This window comes from Lontra canadensis, unplaced genomic scaffold, assembly GCF_010015895.1.
Source record: "Lontra canadensis isolate GAN:19392208 unplaced genomic scaffold, GSC_riverotter_1.0 scaffold61, whole genome shotgun sequence".
In the NCBI taxonomy this organism is placed as follows: Eukaryota; Metazoa; Chordata; class Mammalia; order Carnivora; family Mustelidae; genus Lontra; species Lontra canadensis.
Genome location: NW_022631055.1, coordinates 10,069,272 through 10,093,005, shown reverse-complemented (window position 1 = coordinate 10,093,005; position 23,734 = coordinate 10,069,272). Strand labels below are relative to the sequence as shown.

At 47.1% G+C, this 23,734-nt stretch overlaps 1 protein-coding gene across 3 annotated transcripts in view; it reads right to left on the bottom strand.

Annotated features, from left to right (window-relative positions):
• Positions 1–23,734, bottom strand: part of FAM178B (family with sequence similarity 178 member B) — an 88,039-nt gene that overhangs the window by 46,052 nt on the left and 18,253 nt on the right. For 2 of the 3 annotated variants that reach the window (XM_032877906.1, XM_032877907.1), the window contains one exon: positions 21,014–21,098. In XM_032877906.1, coding sequence (XP_032733797.1) covers positions 21,014–21,098 — 85 coding nt within the window. Of the gene's footprint in view, positions 1–2,955; positions 2,968–21,013; positions 21,099–23,734 lie in introns of those variants that run through there. The other variant, XM_032877908.1, reaches the window with a different exon arrangement.

Here is a 23,734-nt window from a genome sequence, read left to right as displayed (position 1 = left end):
CCCTTCCAGGAGCCCGGGATAAAAAGGTGGCAGGGTTTAGGCGGGGAAGACCTTGACCTCAGGGAGCTCACAGTCTAGGAGAGAGGGGAGCCAGGCAGAGAAATAAATACAGGAGAGTGTATTCAAAAGCAAAGCAGGTGAAAGGTGCAGAGCCAACTCAGAGGAGCCTACTCCAGTTCACTGGAGGCTGGGGGTGGGGGGTGGGGCGGGGGTGAGGGTGCGGGTGGGAAGGAAAATGGCACAGGTCACAGGAAAGGAAGCAGGTAGCCAGCAAAGGGACAGAAACATCCATGGCAGAGAAGCATGGAAGAGCATGGCAGCTCAAGGTGAGAAACAAAGCATCCTCAACACCTGGAGAAGTTGTGGCAACAGTCTGGTATGGCTGTCAGAGGGTCTCTGAACCCTGTCCAAGGCCCTCTCTTCCGCTGGCATCCGGTGTCTCTCTCTTTAGAAATGTATATGGGTCGGGGCTCACCCAACAAGTAATTAGACTCTGGGAGGAGGAAAAACTTTCTTGTTTTTTTTTCCTCTCAGGCAACTTAACAAGTAAGAGTAATGATACCCCTTGCCCGCTTCACAAACGAGCTGAGAAGAATGAAGTCTGCAAAACACAATGAGATTCCACTAGAGAGAGAGAGAGAGAGAGAGAGAGCACGAGCGCTGTTTACCAGGCCCCTTGGGGGATTGTGCACGTTCGCACACGCACGTGTGGGAGGGCTGACGAACTTTCCAGGGAGGGAGGATGTGTGTGCAAAGAGAATTGGCCTAGGGTGAGGTCCTGGAGACCCAGCTGGGGTGGGGAGGGGGGACAGCCTGCCAGCAGTGTAGGACCCCAAAGGGTGCTGTGCACAGCTGCTCTCAACCTCCCTCCTCAGCCCGTGCAGGTGCATCTGCTGCTTGTTTAAAGCCCCTTGGGAGCAGAGGCTTCGGGTGCCGGCTCCAAAGGTGGAGCCGCACGATGTCCCCTTCCCTGCCCCTACCTGGGAATGGCTCTGCACCACTGCTTGACCCCGGAGGACAGGTGAGGAGAAGTTTCAGAGCAAGGAGCCTGGGCTGCCTCGGGATGTATCAGGCCCCATCAACAGCACTGGAAATTGGTTAAGTGATGAGGACAACGAGGATGACGACAGGCGCCGGAGAGCGCATAATTAACACTGCTTGTAACTAGGCCATGCGCTCAGCTTCTCCTAAGCACGGAGTGTCCGGAAGGGGGGTTTTTCCGGAGAGCTGACACAGAACAGAACTCAGCCAGGCTGCCAGCTCTAGCTCCCTCCCTCTGCTCCTCCACACCCACACCACAGTCCTTAGAGGCCATTCCCCAGGGGAGCAGCGGGGGCCCTGTACCTTTTTAAATGCCAGTGCTGGCAGCCCTGAGCTCCCGGGCTCTGCTTAGAGGCTCAGAGTCTGGAAGCGGCCCTCTGGGTGGTTCTCCTGGGATGGAACCCATGCTCTGGGGGAAGGCAGGGGAGGAAAAGCATGGGGCCTAAAATAAAAGTGACTTTTCCATCTGTGCCTCAGAAGAAGCGTTACTTCACGTAACACCACCGCCTCCGCTCTCCTGGCATCACTGTCAGGGAATGGGAAAACCACACACACATCCCAAGAACCTCCCTCGGCTTGACGTGCTGGCCCAGCAGCTCCCCTCCACAGGCCTCCATCACTCCTTCCCACACAGCAGATCCCGTTCTGGGCCTTAGAGGGTCGATGACAAGGCACAGGGTCTGCACGACTCTGGTCTCTTTCTCCCCCTCCCCGGAACCCCAAATCGAATGGCTAATGAATGTTCAGGGTGGCTGCCTTGGGAGGGCCAACCATCTGCCTGGGTCCTGATTCTTGACGCCATCTTAAGAGACCCTACAATTCTCCAGGAGGGGTGTCCCCATCAGCCGTAATAGGGAGGGGCTTATTCCTCAGGAAAAGTAAGCAACTACCTCATCAGACTTGAGCCCAGATCCCAACTGGAGCGTGGGCCTCACGACTTTGAGGGGAAGCTTACTATCTGTTGAACATAATCAAACCCAGTTAAGAAGACCCAATTGGCTTTATTAAGCCATTCTGCCATCAGGCAGGACCCCACCTAGCAGGGAGCGGGGAGCTCCAAGGAGTTGAACAGAATGGAAGGGTTTTTATAGGAAGGAGGGTGGGGCAAGAATGTTATTAGCGAAAGAAAAGAGGATTGTTCCCTGCTAGGTAACCTTCCCTTAGGAGGAAGGGCCGGGGGTCTTGTTATACAGATAGATTACCTCATTGACATCTATCAGAAAATGCCTGTCAGACAGAGGGTGGGGAGGGAGGCAGAAACTGTAGTTAGGTTAGGTTTTAAGCCCCGGTTTGGGGACTTGGCCTAAGTGTCACCATCCAGGGTCTGTGGTTTTCTTTTTAACAAGTCTTACATTTTTTAAAAAAAGATTTATTTGTTTCTTTGAGAGAGAGAATGGGAGTGAGTGCACATGATGGAGTGGGGGAGGGCAGAGGGAAAGGACATCCAAGCAGACTCCGCCCTGAGCACCGAGCCAGGACTCCATCCCATGAGCCATGAGATCAGGACCTGAGCAAAACAGATTAAGAGTCAGACGCTTAACCGACTGAGCCACCCAGGCGCCCCTCTCACCATTTCTTGTCCTCCCAATTGTGGTTACTCAACTTCCCTCTGACCTTCTGTATTTAAATTTACACGTGTCTCAATATCACTGGCTTTAGGCAATCAGCTTCAGCCTGTCATTTAAACTTTTCACTGCTCAGTAAACAGTAACTGGACACCAGGCATTCTTCTAAATGCTGGGGGCCCAGCAGTGAACAAAAGAGACAAAGTCCTGGTCTCAAGGAGCTGATGGTTGAGCAGGGAAACCGACAAAACACATGAAGAATAAACACACCAAATGAAGCCAGGTGTTATAAATGGCTGGGAATAAAAGGCAGTTGGGGTGCTGTGGGGGTGGAGGCAGGGGGAGCTAGAGACAGAAGGAAGAGCCCTGGGTGCACCCTGAGGCCAGGCCTCCATTCCTTGTTTTTTGGGCCCAGCCAGGAACCCAGGGTGCCAGAGGGGTGCGATGCCCAGGGGTGAGAGGCTAAGGACAGAAAGCAGGAGGCAGACCCACGTGAGACAGGGAAAGAACTTCTTGCTCCTCTGTTTCTGTTCTTGCTAGGAACTGCAGCCCCACCTTGCACACACCTTAGAGTACAAATAACATAGGTCCTAACTGTAAAGGTCAAGGTGTGCATGATTTCTTTGGAGTTTTCCGATGTAGTCGATAACATCCAAGGAGGGACTGGGTGGGGTCCTCAGGTACCTATTCCAGACTCACAACCTTAGACATCTTGACACTAAGATCCCATGGCTCCTGGGCATAAGTGACTTGTGGAGGACACCTGGACCCTTGTCCTTGTTCTCATCAGTTCCTGGGTTCCTGAGAGTACATGGGCACCATCCTCAATGAAAAGCCCAGAACCCAAGCAAAGGAAAGACTCTCTCTCCTCTCCCTTCTGAGCCCCTCGCACAACCCATCTGGTTTACTCTATGACTGATGCTATTGGATCAACTCTGCTCTCACTTCCTCCTGGCTCGCTTTGATTTCTATCCTGTTCAAAGCCAACAACATTCTCGACTGGCCCTGTGGGACCCCCTCTGGGTCCTCGGGCCCTGCCTGCCCGCACCACACCCACCCTGCCTGGAAGCAAGTGGTCTCAGGAGGATGGAGCGATGTGATCAAAGGAATCCCTGTATGTGGTAAATACACAAAATTCCATCAAGTCCGTACTTTAAAAATGTGCGCATCTCATTGGCCCAACTACAATGTAAGCAGGGGAAGGAGCCTGGCATTGTCCCGGGCCTGGCGCTGCCTCTCACCAGGGACAGAAGCATGCCTGGGGCCGGATAAGCTTCGGACCCAGTCGCTCTTCTAGCCTCCCATCCCCACTGGCTCCTTCTCCAGACGGCTATACCCACATTCTTTCCAGTCTTCCTTTTGTTCTTTCTGCCATGCAACCCATCCCAATGACCCCTTCGCTTTCCCTTTCCTACCTGCTCACCCTGAGCTAAGGCCCTCCTGCTGGTGCCCCTACAACCCCATGCCTGCCTTGTTGTAATCCAGTCGACACCCCCACCCCCACCCCCTCACACACACACACGCACCCAAATCCACCCACCACACACACACCCTCACACACACATATGCATCCCATATCCACACACACACACACCCTCACACACACATGCACCCCCAAATCCACCCACCATGCACACCTCCCCATAGACACCCATTACACACTCACAGACATATAAACCCACACACCCCGCACCACACACACACACACCCCTATACATGCACACCATATACTACAGACACACACAACACCCATCTACACACACACTTGTGCACACCTATACCACACCCATACTATGCACACACCCCCATCTGTACACATACTGCACATATCATGACACACACCAGACATACACACCAGACATACAGTACCCATACACACACACACACACACAGAGCACCCATCCAGCTCAACCACACCCCCACCCCTGGTCCTTGTCAGCCCCTGGTCCTTTTGTTCATGGGCGTGAGGGTGTGTATAGGGTAGGTGAGGCCGTCCCCAGGCCACCACTTCTCTCTCCTGCCCTCTGTAACTGACACCACTGCCTGGTGTCACCTAACACCATGGAGCATTGCTGGCCCCCCTGTGTATGACAGACTTGCATTGTGCCAAACCACCGAACCGCCAGAGCTGCTAGAACTAGGTTCTGCTGAAAAATAACAAAAAGACCAAAAACAAAACAAAAAACCTACCTGGGCTTAGATAAGCTAGAATTTTATTTCTTTCTGCTGAAAAAGTCTAGAAGCAGGTGGCTCACACTGGTGCAGGGACCTGACTGATCTGTAGGATCTTGGGTGCCCTTCTGTTCTGCCCTTCTCAGCATGTGCCGCTCCTTAAGATCGCCTCGTGGTCCAGGATGGCTGCCAGAGGCCCAGCTGTCGTGTCTCTACTCTAGGCAACTACTTCCTCACTTTCCTACCTCAGGATGCACTATTGGGTTATTTTTAATGATACAAGGCCCCCTCAGTATGACTCAGGAAGGCAGGAGCAAACCACCCTCTCACATTTAAAAAGCAAGAATCTGAGACGGATTTAGAGTCAATCAAGAGCTTCCCAGTAATGTCCCTGAATGCATGGCCCTTCAGGATTTCTCTCACTTTGGATTTCTGAACCTGAGATTTCTAGAATATTCCTGATGTCTACCTAAAATGAAACAAAAGATACCAAACGCTGACAAGGCTGTGGAGCAACAGGAACTCTCATTTTTTGCTGGTGGGAATGCAAAAGAGCCCTTTTGGAAGACCGTCTGGTGGTTTCTTACAAAACTAAAAACACTCTTGCCATACAATCCTGTAATTGTGCTCCTTGGTATTTACCCAAATGAACTGAAAATGTATGCCCACACAGAAAGCCGCACAGGAATGTTTACGGCAGCTTTACTCGTAGTTGTCAAAAACTGGAAACTACAAAATATCCTTCAGTAGGTGAATGGCTAAGCAAACCGTGGTACATTCAGGCCGTGGATTACTACCAAGTGGCAAGAAGAAATAAGCTCAGAAGCCACGAAGAGGCACGGAGAAACCTCCAATACATATTGCTAAGGGAAAGGAGCCTGTCCCAAAAGTCCACATACTGCATGACTCCAGCTAGATGACGTTCTGGAAAAGGAAAACTCTAGAGACCACCAAGAGATCCGGGGCTACCAGGGTTTGGACGGGGAGGGGAAGGAATGAACAGGGGGAGCACAGAGGATGTTCAGAGCAGCGAGACTACTCTGTATGATACAGGAATGATGGACACACGTCATACATTTACCAAAACCCACAGAATGTACACACACAGAGTGAACACTAATATTATTTAGATTTACTTATTTGAGACAGAGAGAGAGAGAGAGAGAGAGCAGGGGAAGGGGCAGAGGGACAAGCAGGCTCTCTGCTGAGCATGGAGCCCAGCGCATGTGGGACTTGATCTCAGGACCTTAAGATCATGACCTGAGCCGAAATCAAAAGTTGATGGCTTGACTGCCGGAGCCACCGAAGCGCTCCAGAGTAAACCCTAATTTCAACAATAGCCTTCAGTTAATGATAATGTATCAACAGTGCCTCATCAATCCTAACACCGTACAAATGCAAGATGTCAATAGAAGAAACTAGTGTGCGCTGGGGGCGGTGCTGGTAGGCCGAGGGAGTCATAAGGGAACTGCTTTCTGATCAAATATTCTGTAAGCCTAAAACTGTTCTAAAACAACAGCAACTGGGGCACCTAGGTGGCACAGTGTGTTGAGCATCTGACTCATGGTTTCAGCTGGGGTCTGACCTCTGGGTTGTGGGATCAAACCCCGTGTTGGGCTCTGTGCTCAGCCTGGAGTTCGCTTGGGATTCTCCCTCTCCTTCTGCACCTCCTGCTCATGCTCACTTTCTCCTAAATAAATAAATCTTTAAACAACAACAACAAAAATAAGGAACTCTTGAGAAAAGGGAACAGTGGAAAAGGTCTCCCTCCCACTACAGCAGTGTTGGTGGCCCCTCCCCGCCATCTAAGGGATCTTAGATGGGGTTCACTGCATTCTGGGTCAAGGACTCAGCTGAGAACCGAATGCAGTGGTTCTCAGACTTGTGCACACATTCTGGAATCTCTTTGGGAGCAGCTTCACAAGCTATTGTCAGCTGTCCCCCACAGTGCCCCACTACTGTGGTTTAATTAGCCTGGCTTGGGCTCTAGAATTAAAAAAGAAATCCCAAGGGATTCTGAAATGCAGCTACATTGGGAAACCACTGAGCTAATGAAATCCGTGGCCCTCACTCCAGAACGGCACACAAGGGACCCAGCCACACATGCTCTGGGGGATGATTGGGGTGGGATGGGTGTGGGGAGGAGCCCACGGAAGGCAGCCCCAGCTCCCCCCGCACACCTACAGCTTTCAGCCTTGCTCTCAAGGTGCAGGAGCTCAGAGGTCCTCAGCCCCCCTGTTTACTGGAATCATCTGGGGGAGGTTTTAAAATGTCCCTCCCTGGGCTGTACTCCAGGCCAGTCTCCGAGGGCAGGACCCCAGCCTTGGTCCTTTTTAAAGCTTAGATACAGCTGAAAACTGGGGCTAGAGGCTGTGTGCTAGTGGAGCCATGGAGATTTTTGATCAGGGTCTGAGAGACTAACATGAAGAAGTGCTCACCATATTACTGCGTGAGGTTTATGCACTTGGCCAAAGTCCTCATAACCTGGCTCTCTCTGCCTGACTGCACATGAGAAGCACCTGGGAGCTTTAAAAATTCATGCCAGAGGGCACCTGGGTGGCTCAGTGGGTTAAGCCTTTGCCTTCGGCTCAGGTCATGATCTCAGAGTCCTGGGATGGAGCCTCACATCGGGCTCCCTGCTCAGCAGGGAGCCTGCTTACCCCTCTCTCTGCTTGCCTCTCTGCCTGCTTGTGATCTTGAGCTCTCTCCCTCTGTCAAATTAAAAAAAAAAAAAAAAAGTTCATGCCAGGCACTGTCGTCGCTGTGTTGGAGGTGCTGACCCACCTGGGGGGCAGCGCACGACCCTGGCAGAGACACGAGGGAGATGCTGGCTGGGCTGGGGTATCACACACACACCTGTTCCTCACAGGGCCAGCAGATCCCGCTTTCTGACCTTGGACAGCTGGATAGCATGTCTGGAGTCTGGCCCGCGCACACAGCTTCAAAGTCGCCTGACAGCACATGATCAGAGGGGCTGGTGGGAAAAGATGTTGATGTCTTGCTTCGGACAAGGCACACATTCCCGACACTCAACTGCACATCCAAAGAATACAGCCCGAGTCTACTGCATCCCGGCTGCTGGAGCCACCAGGAACTCAAGAGAAGGTAAAACGAAGGCAAGCAAAGCCACAGGCCCTGCACTCTAGAGCATAGATAGCAAGACAGAGAAAAAGATAAAGTGATAAATGAGCTAGAACAGGGGGTCCGCGTCCCCCAGGAGTCTGTGGGTCATGAAAATTGTGTGAAGCTTGGGCTTTCCAGCCCCATGGTTAGGAAAAGGGAAAATCACAGTATCTACTTGGAGGCTTTTGCTGTGGTGATTAAATGAGATAGGCTGGGCCCAGCACTCAGGGTCTGGCACAAGCTCTCTAGAAACGTGAGCTATTATTTTCAAGGAAACAACTTTTATGATCACTACAGACAATAATATGTTTTTAAAATGAGGATCAATTCTGAAGTTGAATTACTGTTATTGTCACGTTCCAACTGGAGACTTTGAAGGGGCTGGGCCCAGCAAATGACAGCTCTGAGGGGGCCGGGCTCTCCAAGGTGGTCCTCACAGGGTTTGCCCACTCCTTTGGGTCTGCACTGTGTTCTCGCAGTACCAGTGTGGGGATTAAGAGTGTAGCTGGATCCCAGCTTGCCTCCTTGGCCCAGGGAGAGAGGTACCTGCTCTGTGAAGTGAGGAGTGAAGGTCACCCTCACATGAACGGAGGGCTTGGGCTCTGGGCCCCGTACAGGAGTGCTCCTTGCACGTGGATGGCCACCACTGCTACCATGGGACATGGGATCCCAGGCTGTGTGGAGCCCAAGGGGCAGCTGTTCTCGGCAGGGCCTCTATCCTGGGAGGCTGCCGGATGCTCTGGATGGGTTGCTCCAACCACCCCAGAGGGAAACTCTCCCCTGCACCATGAGAGGCAGGTCAGGGGAAGTGAGGACAACCCCTAATGAGACAGTGAAGGGCGCAAAGGGTCAACCGAATAGACAGACTAAAGGATTTTTGACTGCTTAGAAACCACCTGAGAAAAGAAAAACAAAAACCAATAATCTGAGAATAGAGTGAGATAAAAACGGCCAAAACGGAACTCGAGGAACTAAGACGAGCGAAGAGCCAGTGCCTGGGTGGCTCACTCATTAAGTGTCTGCTTTCGGCTCTGGTAATGATCCCAGGGTCCTGGGATCAAGCTTCACATCAGGCTCCCTGCTCCACGGGAAGCCTGCTTCTCCCTCTCCCACTCCCCTTGCTTGTGTTCCCTCTCTTGCTGCGTCTCTCTCTGTCAGATAAATAAATAAAGTCTTTATTTAAAAAAAAAAAAAAAAAGAAAAGAAGAGGGAGCAGAGTATTTGTGCTGCTTGGCTCCTTTGGTTTATCTAGCCATCTCTGAGTCATGTAGAAATACATTTTTGCCCTGCTAATAGCTATCATATTTCGAGTATCCATTCTACACCCAGTGCTCCACCTCTGTTCTTGCTGCCGACCCTGAAAACTCTGAAATCCTGAGTGCTCAGTGCTGGCCATTTGAAGGAGGACTTGGTCAGTCGGACAGCCAAGTTCCTTCTGTGTCCTGATGCTGCTGCATGCTGCTGTAGGGGTCTTCCCAAGGGAGTGACTGTCAGACATCCTGTATCCACTTCATCCACCCCATCCTATGCTCTGTCACCCGTCATATATCCCCAGGTTCCCACATTATGTCAAAATTCCCAGGAAGAAAAAAAAAAAAAAATTCCCAGGAAGGCATCAGCCTGCAGCTCCAATCAATGAATGCTTCTGCTGCTCTCCAAATCTTTTTTTTTTTTTTTTAAGATTTTATTTATTTTTTTGACAGAGTGGGAGAGAGATCATAAGGAGGCCAAGAAACAGGCAGAGGGGTCGGGGAAGCAGGCTCCCTGCTGAGCAGAGAGCCCAAAACGGAACTCTATCCCAGGACCCTGAGATCATGACCTGAGCCAAGGGCAGAGGCTCAAACTACTGAGCTACCCAGGCGCCCCTCCAAAACTTTTTTGATGGTGCATATCCATCATTAAATTTTTTTAAATGTATACCTCTAACAAATACACATTTATAAGCTCTACAAATGTACCTTGATGCTAATATGCCATGTTTGTGATATAACATGTTAAAAAGCGAATTTTAAAAAGATGAGCTATGGGGTGCCTGGGTGGCTCAATCGGTGGAGCATGTAACTCTTGATCTCATGGCTGTGAGTTCGAGACCTATGCTAGGTGTGGAGATTACTTTAAAATAAAATCTTAAAAAAAAAAAAAAGGAGAGGATGAGCTACTTTTGACACACAAATAAGAAAAGGATGAGGGGCACCTGGGTGCTGACCTGCTTAGGTCATAATCCCAGGGTCCTAGGATCGAGCCCTGCATCGGGCTCCCTGCTCAGTGGGAAACCTGCTTTTCCCTCTCCCTCTGCCCCTGCTTGTGTTCCCACTCTCCCTGTGTCTCTCTCTCTGTCAAATAATAAATAAAATTTAAAAAAATAAAAAGAAAAGTAAAAAATTAAAAAAATTTAAAAAGGATGAGCTACTATGATTTCCACCTTAAAATACTGAGGGAAAATTGAGCACATCAAACCCCAAATAAGCAGAATTTGAAAGGAAATAAAGATAAGAGCACAAATCAATAAAACAGAAAACAGAAAAACTTGGTGAAACCAAAAGCTGGTTCTCTGGGATCAATAAAGTTGATAAACCTGAAACCCAACTGATCTGACTGAAGAAGAAAGAAACACACGTTATTACCAGTATCAGAATGAGAAAGAGATCATCATCATTGATCCAACAGACGTTAAAAAGATAGTAAGGGAATATTATGAACAAATCTATGCTGATAAATTTGACAACTCAGGTGAAATGACCAAACTAAAAGCTCACTCAAGAAGAAAAAGATAATATAAATAGCCATATATCTATTTTTAACAACTAGATTTGTAAATTAAAATCTTCCCATAAAGAAAACTCAACGCCCAAATGGTTTTACTGGCTAATTTTTACCAAACACTTAAGGAAGAAATAATACCAGTTCTAAATAAACTCTTCCAGAATATTGAAGAAGAAGAAATACTTCCAAACACATTCTATGAAGCCGGTATCCCTGACACCAAAACAGAAAGAGAAAACTATAGACTAATATCCTTCATGAACATAAACATTAAGAGTTCTCAATAAAAAGTTACCAGGTTGAATCCAACAATACATACAAAATTAATACCAAGTAGGGTTTAGTCCAGAATGCAAGGATGATTAAACAAACATTCAAAAATCAGTCAGTGTAATTCACCAAATTAAGGGACTGAAAAAGAAAAACCATACAAGCATTTCAAAATCTAACATCCATCCCTGATAAAAGTTCTCAGTGAAGTAGGGGTTTATCAAGGATATAGCATACAAGATCAATATGCAAATATCAATTATACCTCAGGACACTATCAACAAATAATTTGAAAATGAAATTAAGAAAATGATTCATGTTTTACAAAGAGTTTATTTATTTGTCAGAGAGAGAGAGCGAGTACATATAAGCAAGTGGAGACGCAGGCAGAGGGAGAAGCACGCTCCCTGCTGACACAAGGACTCCATCCCAGGACCCTGGGATCATGACCTGAGCCAAAGGCAGACACTTAACCAACTGAGCCACCGAGGCGACACTTCACAAATACTTCTTAAATATGGCACTAAAAGCACCCACTATAAAATATCAGTGGGGCACCTGACTGGCTCAGTCAGAAGAGCAGGCAAATTTTGATCTTGGGGGTCATATGTTCAAGCCCCACTTGGGTGCAGAGATTCTTAAAACAAAAATAAGTAAGCTTTAAAAAAAATTTAAACATTTACCCTATGACCCAGCCTATCCACTCATAGCTATTTACCCCAAGGGGAAAGAAAGCAGATGTATACACAAAGACCTGCACAAGAATGTTTATAGCAGATTTTAATAGTCCCCGAACTGAAAACAAAACAAACCCAAACTGTCATTAGGGATAGGATATCCATACAGTGAAATAGGGCTCAGCTACAAAAAGGAATAAAGTACTGATACACACAAAAACATTGATGGATTTCAAAACAATTTTTATCCTGAGTTAAAGAAGCCAGACCCCCTCCCCCAAAAAAGAGTACCTGCTGTGTGATTCCATTTATATAAAATTCTAGAGAATGCAAACTGATCTGCAGAAACAGAAAGTAGATTAGCGGTTTCCTACAGACAAAGGGGGAACGAGAGAGAAATTAATTACAAAGACGCACAAGAAAACAAGGGCAACGGACATCATTATCTGGATGATGATGACAGTTTTATGGATATATACATATGTCAAGTGTATAAACTGCATGCTTTAAATGTGTACGGGTTAATGTATGTCAATTACACACCTCAATAAAACTTAAAAAAAAAAAAAGATGGCCTAAAATGTAAATACAGGCGTTAATGCTTCTTCCTGCATCTGATGGTTCATCCCACCTCAAAGGTCCTCCACCCTGGAGACGCTGGTCTAGAAAATCCTGTATGTAGGCTGTGATATCTCCTGACATCCAGGGGAGAGAGCTGGGAAAGTCCTAGATTAACCCTTGGCTGGAGGTAACTTCAGATGTATACCAAAGTGTCGGAAGAAATACGGTGTAAGTAAATCCATAAAAACAAAAACATGGATTATGTGGATTGTGGAGTGTATGTGTATTATGTGGCTTTTGCTCCTGAAAATCATCACAAGAAATGATTCTTAATAATAACTCTCTGGGTGCCTGGGTGGCTCAGTGTGTTAAGCCGCTGCCTTCGGCTCAGGTCATGATCTCAGGGTCCTGGGATCGAGTCCTGCATTGGGCTCTCTGCTCAGCAGGGAACCTGCTTCTCTCTCTCTCTCTCTCTCTCTCTCTCTATCTGCCTCTCCGTCTACTTGTGATCTCTCTCTGTCAAATAAATAAATAAAATCTTTAAAAAAAATAATAATAACTCTCTGGGGAGAGGAAGTGCCACAGGGACTGGGTGTGCAGGAAAGTTTTCACTTTTCATTTTGTACCTGTCTCTAACATTTGAATTTTCTGCACCTGATACAGAGAATATTTTAAGATAATAACAGGGGTTACCTAGCTAGTGAGGTTATTGGTCTTGGTTTTGTTTTAACTCTTTTTACAAGCAGCAATCTTATAATTATTATCTGAAAGGGAATAAGGAAGGAGGGTAGAGAAGGAGGGAGACAGAATACAAGCAAGAAAAGAAAGTGACCCACAGAACAGGGGCCTGTCCCAGGGAGCCCCGAGGCCCCAATGTCTATAATGCTGAAACCCCAGGAACAAAGGGGAAAAAGCATGGTGATCAAGTGAGGAAGAACAAAGTGTCCAAAGATACTGTTCATGAAAATGAAACTGATTTGTTCTGAGAACTAAATTTCTCACCCACTTAAAAAATATCCAAAGAATGTACTGGCCAGGGTCATTTTATTTTGTTATATTCTTCCCCTCCCACACAAATATTATAGAAGCTGGTAGGGAATGGAATGGGTAGGTAAAATGAACAACACTGTCTTGGAAGCTGACAGGACAGAACCTACGCATGTTTTACTCCCTCTCTAAAGTGTTTTGATCTCATTGATGGAGCTCCCTTTCTCCAGGCACTGCTGCCTATTCAGTGTGCTTGGCAGACTGACTGGCCAGTCCTACATTGGCACGGCCAAAGCATGTTTGTTAAAGAAACATGAGGTCATTTCTTTCAAGCAATTAGTTGCACAAGAACATGTTTGCTTTCAAAACCAAATTCTGTCATTAAAAAAATGATTAGAGCTAATAAATGAGTTCAGCAAGGTTGCAGAATACAAGGGCTGTATACAAAAATCTGTTCTCTTTCTACACACCAGCAAGGAACAATCTGAAACAAAAATTAAGAAAATATGGGCGCCTGGGTGGCTCAGTGGGTTAAGCTGCTGCCTTCGGCTCAGGTCATGATCTCAGGGTCCTGGGATCGAGTCCCGCATCGGGCTCTCTGCTCAGCAGGGAGCCTGCTTCCTCCTCTCTCTCTGCCTGCCTCTCTACTTGTGATCTCTCTCTGTCAAATAAATAAATAAAAAATCTAAAAAAAAAAAAAAATTAAGAAAATAATTCAATTTACAATAGCATCAAAAATAAGAAGGGGTGCCTGGGTGGCTCAGTTGGTTAAGCATCTGCCTTTGGCTGAGATCATGATCTTGAGGTTCTAGGAATGAGCCCTGTATTGGGCTCCTTGCTTAGTGGGGAGTCTGCTTCTCCCTCTGCTCCTCCCCCTTGCTTGTGCTCTCTATTTCTCAAATAAATAAATAAATAATCTTTAAAAAAATAATAAAATACTTAGGAATAAATGTAACAAAATAAGTATAAGACTTATTTTGAAAACCACAAAACAGTTTTGGAAGAAATGAAAGAAGATCTAAGTAAATAGAAAGATATCCCATATTCATGGATTAGTAGACTCAATATTATTAAGATGGCAGTAATACTCAAAGTTATCTACAGATTCAACATAATCACTATCAAAACCCCAGCTGTCATTTTTGCAGAGGTTGATAAACCATCCTAAAATCAATATGGAAACACAAGAGATCCAGAATAGCCAAAATAATTTTGAAAAGAGGAAAGCTGGAAGACTCACACTTCCAATTTCAATACTGCAAGCTGCAGTGAACAAGAATTTGGGGTACTGGGCACCTGGGTGGCTGTCTATTAAGTGCCTGATCTCAATTTGGCTCAGGTCATGATCTCAGGGTAGTGAGAAAGAGCTCCACACTGGGCCCCATACTGAATGTGGAGCCTGTTTAAGATCCTCTCTCCCTGGATAGGGGGGTGGAGTAATTGGCTGATGGGCATTAAGGGGCACATGTGATGTGATGAGCACTGGGTGTTATATGCAACTAATGAATCACTGAACACTACATCAAAAACTAATGATGTACTTTACGTTGGCTAATTGAATTTGAACAACAAAAAAGAAAGTTGCATTCTAAACAGAAAAAAAAATTCTATTTCCCACTCCCTCTGCCCCTCTCACCCTAGCTCGTACACACTCTCTCTCTTTCTCAAATAAATAAATAAATAAATAATATTAAAAAAAAATCAGTGGAATGGAACGGAGAATCTAGAAATAAACTCATACATCTATGGTCAATTGATTTTCAACATGAATGCCCACTCAACAGAGAAAGAATAGTCTTCTCAACAAATAGTGCTTTTCAGCAAGTGGTTAGCCACGTGCAAAAGAATGAAGCTGGACCCCTATCTCACACCATATAAAAAAAAAAAACAAACTCAAAATAGGCCAAAAAACTAAATGCAAGAGCTAAAACTTTAAAACTTTCAGAAGGAAACATAAGGGAAAAATATTCATGACCTTGGACTAGGAAATGGTGCTTTGTTTGACACCAAAAGCGCAAGCAACAATAGGAAAAAAAATAGATAAATTAGACTTCATCAAAATTAAAACTTGTGCATTAGGGGCACCCAGTGTGGAGCCTATTTAAAAGTGAAACAGCAAAACAAACAAAAAAACCCCTTGTGCATCCAAGTTCACCATCAAGACAGTGAAAAGAGAATCCAGAGAATAGGAGAAAATATTTGCAAATCACATATCTGGTAAGGGTTTAGTATCCAGAGTCTATGAAGAATTCTTACAACTCACCAAAGGAAGAACCCAACAACCTAATCAAAAAATGGGCAAAGCACTTGAACGGATGTTTCGCCACAGAAGATATACAAATGACCACTAAGTACATGAAGAAATGCTGAACATCCTTAGTCATTCAAGAAATGTAAACCCAAACCACAAGATACCATTTAACATCCACTAGCTTGGCTATTAAAAGATGGACAATAACAAATGTTGACAAGGGTGTGAAGAATCTGGAAGCCTTATACATTGTTGGTGGGAATGTAAAGGGATGCAGTCACTTCAGAAAATAGTTTGGCAGTCCTTCAAAAAATTAACCATACAGTCACCATACAATCCAGTGATTTCACTCTTAAGTGTACACCCAAGAGAACTGAAAACATACGTCCCCATGAACCCTTGGGTGCAAATGTTTATAGTAGCATTATCTGCAATGGCCAAAAAGTGGACACAACCCAAGTGTCTGGCAATGGATGAATGGATAAATATGGTATATCCACACAGTGGAATACTACTCAGCCATGAAAACGAATGGAGTACTAATACATGCTACAAGGTTCATGAACCTTGCAAACATTATGCTAAGTGAAAGAAGCCAGACACAGAAGTTTGCATACTGGGGCACTTGGGTGGCTCAGTCCATTGGGTGTCTGTCTGCCTTTGGCTCAGGTCATGATCCTAGGGTGCTGGGACTGAGTCCCACATCAGGCTCCCTGCTCAGAGAGGAGTCTACTTCTCCCTTTCCCCCTGCCTCTCTGCACTACCACTCCCTGCTTGTTCTCTCTCTCTCAAATAAATAAAATCTTAAGGAAAAAAACCCCAAAAGGTCACATATTGTATAATTCCATTTATGTGAAATGTCCAGAATAAGCAAGTTCATAGAGAACGTAGATTAGGGGTTGCCAGGGGCTAGGAGGATTGGGGGTGGGGAGCGGCCACTGATGGGTACGAGTTTTTTCCTAGGGTGATGAAAATGTTTGGGAATTATTAGATAGTGGTGATGGTTAAGCAACTCTATGAATCATATCGAATCATCTGCTTTAGAAGGGTGAATTACATGGCGTGTGAATTACATCTAAACAACTCCAATTCTGTGCCAGTCTTAATAAATATTAATAAAGCTTCACTATGCCTACAATGGCCCCCACTGTCCTCCAAGATCTGGCCCCAAACGTCCAGTTTTATCCCTAACTCTGCCCCCTTTAAGGAAGTTCTACTCTCCCCTCCTCCTTGTCTTTGTTCCCACTGATTCCTGCTTCCCTTGCATCTCTCCACACCTGAATCCTACCCCCAGGGCTGCAAACCAGTGGAGCTGTATTCCATCTCCAGTTGAATCTAGCCTGCAGATGGGTTCACAGTGGGGGTTTGGGTGTTTGATCTTTTAACTGAATTAGTTACCAAGAGGAGATTTCACATGAATGTCAGTATTCTGGCTAAGGCAGACTCTGCGGGCTGCTGATTCAACGGCCACGGTCCTCTTCCTCCCTGTTAAGGGAACCCAGTCCACCTCAGTGGATGAACCATGTTATCCCACTTACCTCTGCAGGGACTGATCTGGGGTGGCTATTTGAGCAGTCAGAGCTCTGAGCCACAGGCAACAGAGGAAAGTCTAGCTGTTTGAACAGAAAACGGTTTATTATGTGTCGGAAGCCAACCGACCATCAAGTTAATGTAGCTTAAGTGCTGGGACCCTCCCTTGCACGGCCACCTGTGAATGTTCTAGGTTAGAAACGGAAGCCAAGCTACAATCAGTGGTCATTTCTACGTGAACGTTTCTGGAAAATACCTTAAAGATATCCAGGAGATGGGACCTGAACTTTCCAAGGTACAGTATTTGGTATGATTTCTCTACTCATTCTAAACAAATGTTCATTTTCATACTTAATTTTCCATATTAATGAACTGGATGATCCAGATGTTATAATTACAGACCAGGATTTTAGAGCAGCTGTTATAGCTATGCTCAAAGTGATAAATGAAAAGATACTCATACTGAATGAACAAATGAGAAATCCCAGTAGAGAAATAGAAACTGTAAAAAAAAAAAAATTATACAGAACTAACTGGAAATTCCAAAACCAAAAATTCAAATATTTGAAAGGAGGCTGGAAGAGTGAGTCTCCAGGATTCTACCTCAGAGGGGTAGGATCATGAAGCTAAAAATTCTTCAAACATAGCAGGGTGTTCAAGGGCACCACACAGTCAGAAAACATGGCAAGTGTCTAGCTCTAAAGTCTGTAACCGATTTCTGCCTAATGAGACAAAATGGAGTGTCCTGGTAAAAAGAGAGAAAAGTACGAGAAGGAGTGACCTCGTCTCCTCTACCCTTCTTTCTGCCTTGAACTGCTGTGTCAGGAAAACATGATGATACTTGGAGCTATGGCAGCCATTTTGCAACCTTGAGGAGTAGTAGTAGTGAGAAGGGAGACACAGAAGCTAAGCCAGAGCCCTGATACTGTAGATCTGCTAATATACCAAAAAACCCCCCCACCTCTGGATTTCCTGTCATGTGAGATAATAAACTTCTCTTAATTGGGTATTTAATTTTCTTAATTGTTGTTTATAGTAAAAGTACATCTTAACTAAAACACGGCTTCTCTTGAAAACAGAGATCTGGCAAGACCAGACTTACTAGCCTCTTAGACAGGGTAAGACCTTTCTAGTCATAGACTTGCTTGGTCCCCACAGGCCAATGAGTTTACAATCTCTGCCTTATACATCTCTGGAGAGATGAATCAATTGTCTTCTCTCCTACAAAGCCCTCCCTGTCTCCAGCCTCCCTGCACCCTCAACCCCACCTGGCTAGAAGTAATCTTCCTCTCCTTGGAATTCCCATAGTTTTGTGGCTGTGTCCGTCTCCTGTCGTAATTGTGCATTCCATCCCCTCTCACTTGGCCATCATCCTTCTGAGGGCGGGAACCACACCCTATTCATCCCTGAATCTCCCTCTGCCATCTAGCAAAATACCGAATACAGGACACACTCAATGCATCTTTCCTAAATAAGAAAAGTCCCTGCAGTGAAAAACGTCAGTGTTCTGAAATATCCGATTCTCCAAGCTCACCAAGGAGCTTTTAACCAGTGACTTGTGCTTCTTCTCAAACTAGGACAATAGTATCCACCTTACCCCAAAACTTCAGTGACCCCTGGACCTGAACTTTGTTCAGCCCTCAGCCCTGGTGACCCGGAGTACACGTGTAACAGTCCACTCTGAAGCCTCGGCCTGCCTCAGCAATCCCTTTACTTGGGAGGCATGCTGGGATACAGGTAATATTCTAAAACCTTCCCCATCCAGGAAAGGATGGAAATGTATACACATGCAAATCTCCGAAAGGCCAGGCAACCTGAAAACACATATAGCGATCATAGTCCCAATGGGAGGGAAGGCAGCTCAAGGCTCTGCCCCAGGGTGCTGTGTCCCACAGAGGATGGGGTCCTGCGGAGCACCTCAAGTTGCTAACAAATCCTGAGTAGCAGGACTTCCTTTTATATCAATCCTGGCTCTAACTTCACCTTGCACATGCTTCTTGAACTGGTGGCTGATTTTTAGTTCCAGCTTTTGCTAGACTCTCTGCTGGTACCTAGTTCTTGTCTCTAAACTTGTTTTTAATTTTGGTAAAAAAAAAATATAAAAAACCAAAAAACAAAAAAACACGTAACATAAAGTTTTCCATGTTAACCGTTTGGAAGTGTGCAGCTCAGTTGTGTTAAGTACACTCCCACTGTTGGGCGGCCACCTCCGCCGTCCATCTCCAGAACTATCTCATCCTCTGTACCCATTAAACACGAACTCTCCATCCATTCTACCCTTCTGCTCCTATGAATTTGACGCCCGTAGGTATTTCCGATAAGTGGAAAGTGTTTGTCCTTTTGTGTCTGGTTTGTTCATTTACCGTAAGGTCCTCAAAGGTCATCCACGTTGTAACATGTGTCAGAATTTCCTTTTTTTTTTTTTTTTTTTAGAATTTCCCTTCTTCTTAACACTAAATAGTATCCCACTGCATGTGTATGTCATGTTTTGTTTATTCACTCATCTTTCAGTGACATTTGGGTTACTTCCACCTTTTGGCTATCGTGACTAATGCTACTCCGAATGTGGGTGTACAAATATGTTTAAGTCCCTTCTTTCGGTTCGTTTGCAGACCTGGCCTTTGACTTTCCCCAAATCAGTCAAGATCCTGACCTTGGGGATGGAATTCTCTAGGCCAGTCTCTATTCCAGTGGGAGAGAAAGAGAAGCCTAGGCTGGGCTTGCAGGTGATGCGAGCCAGAGCTGAACGGGCTGGGAACTCGAGAGCAGGTTCCTGGCCCCTCCCGACAGAAGGCAGATAAGGGACAATGTGGCAAGAAGTAAAGAAGAGTGGGATGTCCCCTCTGCCCCTGCGGGAGGAGACACATACCACTGCAAAGAGGAGAAGAGCAAGACAAGGACGGCCTCTGTTCCCAAAAGGGCAGGCATGCCGCAGAGGAGGCCCTAGACGCTCAAGAAAGGGCAGCCCAGGCAGCAGGGGCAGAGGTTATGAAAAGGATGTGGATGCCAGGACTGGTGCTATTCAGAAGACCTCAGTTGCAAGGGTCCTGGCGTACAGATCGGGGGGTAAAGGGTGTGGGAGGGGGGAGCAGGAGGAGTCTGGAATGCTCTCATTTGACAGATGGGCCTCCGCTCAGCCAACTCCTGAAGTACAAGAGGCACAAAAGCAGAAATCTGAAGGGCTGGTTGGGGCAGGGCTGAGGGGGAGCTTGAGGGTGCATCACAGGTTTCTAACGCTGGCCTTCCGAGCTGCGTACGTACTTTTGCGTTTTAGTGGGAGTGTGGGCAGACTACAGCTGTGGGCAAAGGTGGGGTCTAGATGCCTGTGAATCCCTCTCCCCGTCTGCTGTAAGCACCTTTCTGCTGGCTACATGATATTTTTTGGTGCCAAAGTGTCTAGGTTCAGGTACCAAATGAGGACAGCCTAGGAAGGTGCCGCCACTAAAGGGAAAATTGATTGCTCTGTGGAGCTCTGAACTTCCTCAAGTATGACTTAAATCACCCCTTCGATGCCAGGACCAAGGTATAGACTCAAGGCTCTCATTTTCGCCCAGACCAAACTTAAGGGCTCCTCTGATATCCTAGGAGCCAAGGGGGACTGCCGGTGGGGGCACAGCTTTTAAGGCCCTTCCCCTTTGTGACTCCAGCTCAAGGAGCTTCCCTGAGTTGATGCAGATGTTCCTGAAATACCCCTCCCCCGCACCCCCCAGCTGCAAGCAAACTGGGACTCTCAGGAAGAACCCAGAGGCAAGCTGTCCCCTTAAATCCAGAAAACACAACTTCCAGACTGTTCTAGGATCCCAAGAGTCTGTGAGGTCAGCCTGGACTTGGCCACAGTGACATGGATCTGAAGCCAGATCAAGGTGCCAAGGAGCCTATTGGCTCAGCTTTTTACTAATGCCGGAGCCAGAGCCAAAGATGGCCTGATGTCTCCGTGTCGTGGTGACGCAAAGTCCCCACCAGCACCTCTCCTGCATGCTGGGCTCCACGGCTGCTGAGAGCTGTGTACTACGCAGGCTCTCGGGCTTGGGTTACTCAGCGCTCAAGTCTCCACCCTGCTCCCTAGTACTGACCAGACTGTTGGAAGAGCCCATCCACGCTGAGATCCCATAGGAGACTGAAGGCTCCCAAAGAAGTTTCTGGAGGCCATGTCAACAGCTAGGAGAAAAACAAAAAGAAAAATGCCATTTAGGTTAGCTGATATAATAGCAGTATGGTATAATGGTAGTAAACCTTTACTACTCTATATTAAATAAATTCCATTTAATCCTTACAAGTCCACGTGGTAGAAGGATCTTGCCATTACTGACATATTACAGGTGAGGAAATCACACTCAGAGGGCTCAAGCAGCTTCCTAGGGACACATAGCCAGTAAGGAGCAAAGCCAGGATTCAATCCCAGGCCTCTGTGACTTGAAATCTCCTACTCTGTCCACCTCCCTGTGTGAGAGTTTTCGTCTTTCTACCCCTCATGCCCTGTGGCCACAGCCATGGCCCTCCACAGCAGTTACCAGTGTGAGGAAGAGAAAGCAGGAAGTACACTCAGCTGGACAATGACAAGCCAGCTACTGTCCATGATCCTTACATCATTTCCAGGTCACTGCCTTAACTTATAATCATCTTAGGCCATGCTCTGGGAAGGAGTTGGTACTGAGTACCAACCCTCAAATAACCTGGTGTCGGGGGGCAGGTCACCAAACTGACTCATTGGGATCTGACTCATCTGAATGCTCCTTGAGTCTGAGGGTCATCAAGTGAGGATTTGGAATGTGGAGAGAACATGACGTGGAGATGAACAATGGGACAGCACCCCACCCCCAAAAGGCCATCCAGCCTGGGGACACACCAATGAGGCCAGGCCTTAGAGATGGGGCAGCGCCTTGGTGGCCCTGTTCCTGCCGTGGTCAGCCATGCTGCATATTATACCATCCTTCTGAGAGTGCAGAACAAAGCCCTGTGGGGGTCACTCTGGGCACATCCCCTCTTCAGGCCTGAACCTCTCATCTCCAGGGGCTTGGGTTGTTGCTTGATGAGAGCCCTGAGCCAAGTCCCTCTCTGGGCAATGGCCTTGCAGTAAGGGAGCCTCACTCGAAGTCATGCTCCCTTTCTAAGTGCAGCCTTAGTCTGCTATCTGGCCCCATTGGTACTGGAATCCAAAGGCCTGGACCCCTTGCCTCAAATGGAGCAACTCTAAAGTCGCCCCATTTCCAGAGCATTTGTAGAACTGGCTGTAGCCTATTGAATTTGCCCTGCCATTTGGCTTCCCCTTCTCCCAGCGGCTCTCCCTCTGCAGGAGGTGTGGCTTATGGGAACCCTCCCCAGGGAACCTCAGGGAAACCACATCTCAGAGTCATTGTCTCAAGGATCTGGGCCTATGATAACCAGAACTCTGCTTTCCTCTTCTTCTCATAGCTTCTTGTAACTTCTACATATCTACCATTTCCCAACAAGAATATACATTCACTGACAGCATATGCTACCTGCTTCTGTTCACCTTCCCCAGCAAGGCTCACCTTGCTCCAGGTATATACTAGGGCTTCAGTGACCAGCTTAGGAATTCGTGAGTACTAAGGCCAAAGCCTATTCACCCAGTGGCCACCACACACTCCACTAGGAGGAGGGAGGGTGGTGGGGAGCAGGATTTAGTCTCCATGGGAACACAGGATGTCCTTCTCCAAAAAACAGTTGAATGAGTGGGGTTGGAGAAATCTGCCTAGCTCACCCATCCCCTAGCTCTCAGATCAACCCCAGGCACATATATGAGCCCTCAGCAGCCCCACACCTAGCTGCGTTTGCTTGGACTGGGGAAGGGAGTTGTCACTAAACCTTTATTGGGTCAACAAGACTCCTTCCTGGGAATTAACTTGGCCATGGAGCCTGGCAAATAGAGAGAAACTGAAGCCTGTCTTGGGACCCTAAACCTTCCCCCATTGTGGTTCCAGCTTTTCCTGAAGCCCAGCCATATCCCTACCCCTGGATTCCAGGAACTACCCCTGCACCTTTAGGAGAATCCCACCAACAGCTTCAGGGAGCCCCTGAGGATTTCTGCCTTCTCCCAGCCATACTCCTCAGTAACAATGTGAGGTTCTGAAGTAGGCTGAGCACCATGGCCATATTCTGTGCATTTACCTGGGACACCATTTCCAAGATCTTTCTATCTATGGAGCTTACTAAGTAGCAGGAACTCAACCCGAGCCTGAGAATGAATGAATGAATGCTACTGTTTCTATAGGAAGATATGTTCCAACAGGCAAAACCTCCAAAGTGAAATAGCGGAGTCCATCCTGCTAAAGCCTGTAAGACCTCAGCTGCCCTGCTCCTCCTTCCCCTTCCGGAGATGAAGCTGTTGCGCAGTCTTGCCCAGAAGGCTCCCAAGGCCAAGAGCACCCTTTTCACTTATCTGGCTTCAGCCATTGGGTTAGGGGGAGCTTTTGTTTCTCCTTCCTGAAGACGGAGAACCAGAGCCATGGCACTACCATCATCCCTTCCTGAAGACGTCCAGGCCCTGGGCAGAGCTGTGGTGGGACCCATAAGGACAAGGCAGGTCACAGGAATTCCTCACTTACTTGTCACCTGGGACTGTCGGTCCCAGTTTACAGAGTAAGAAACTGAGTCAAAGAGGGGACATTAAATAACTCATCCAGGGTCACAGGGTAGAACAGGGCAGAGCTGGAACTCACACCTAGTGTGCCTCTGGCCTTGGGGCTGGGTGCTCTGTTCTACGGCCCCCTGCTGAGGTGACCGAGTTGGGAGAAGAGCTGGGCAGGGCTTACCCGCTCCTCCCCGGGAGGACT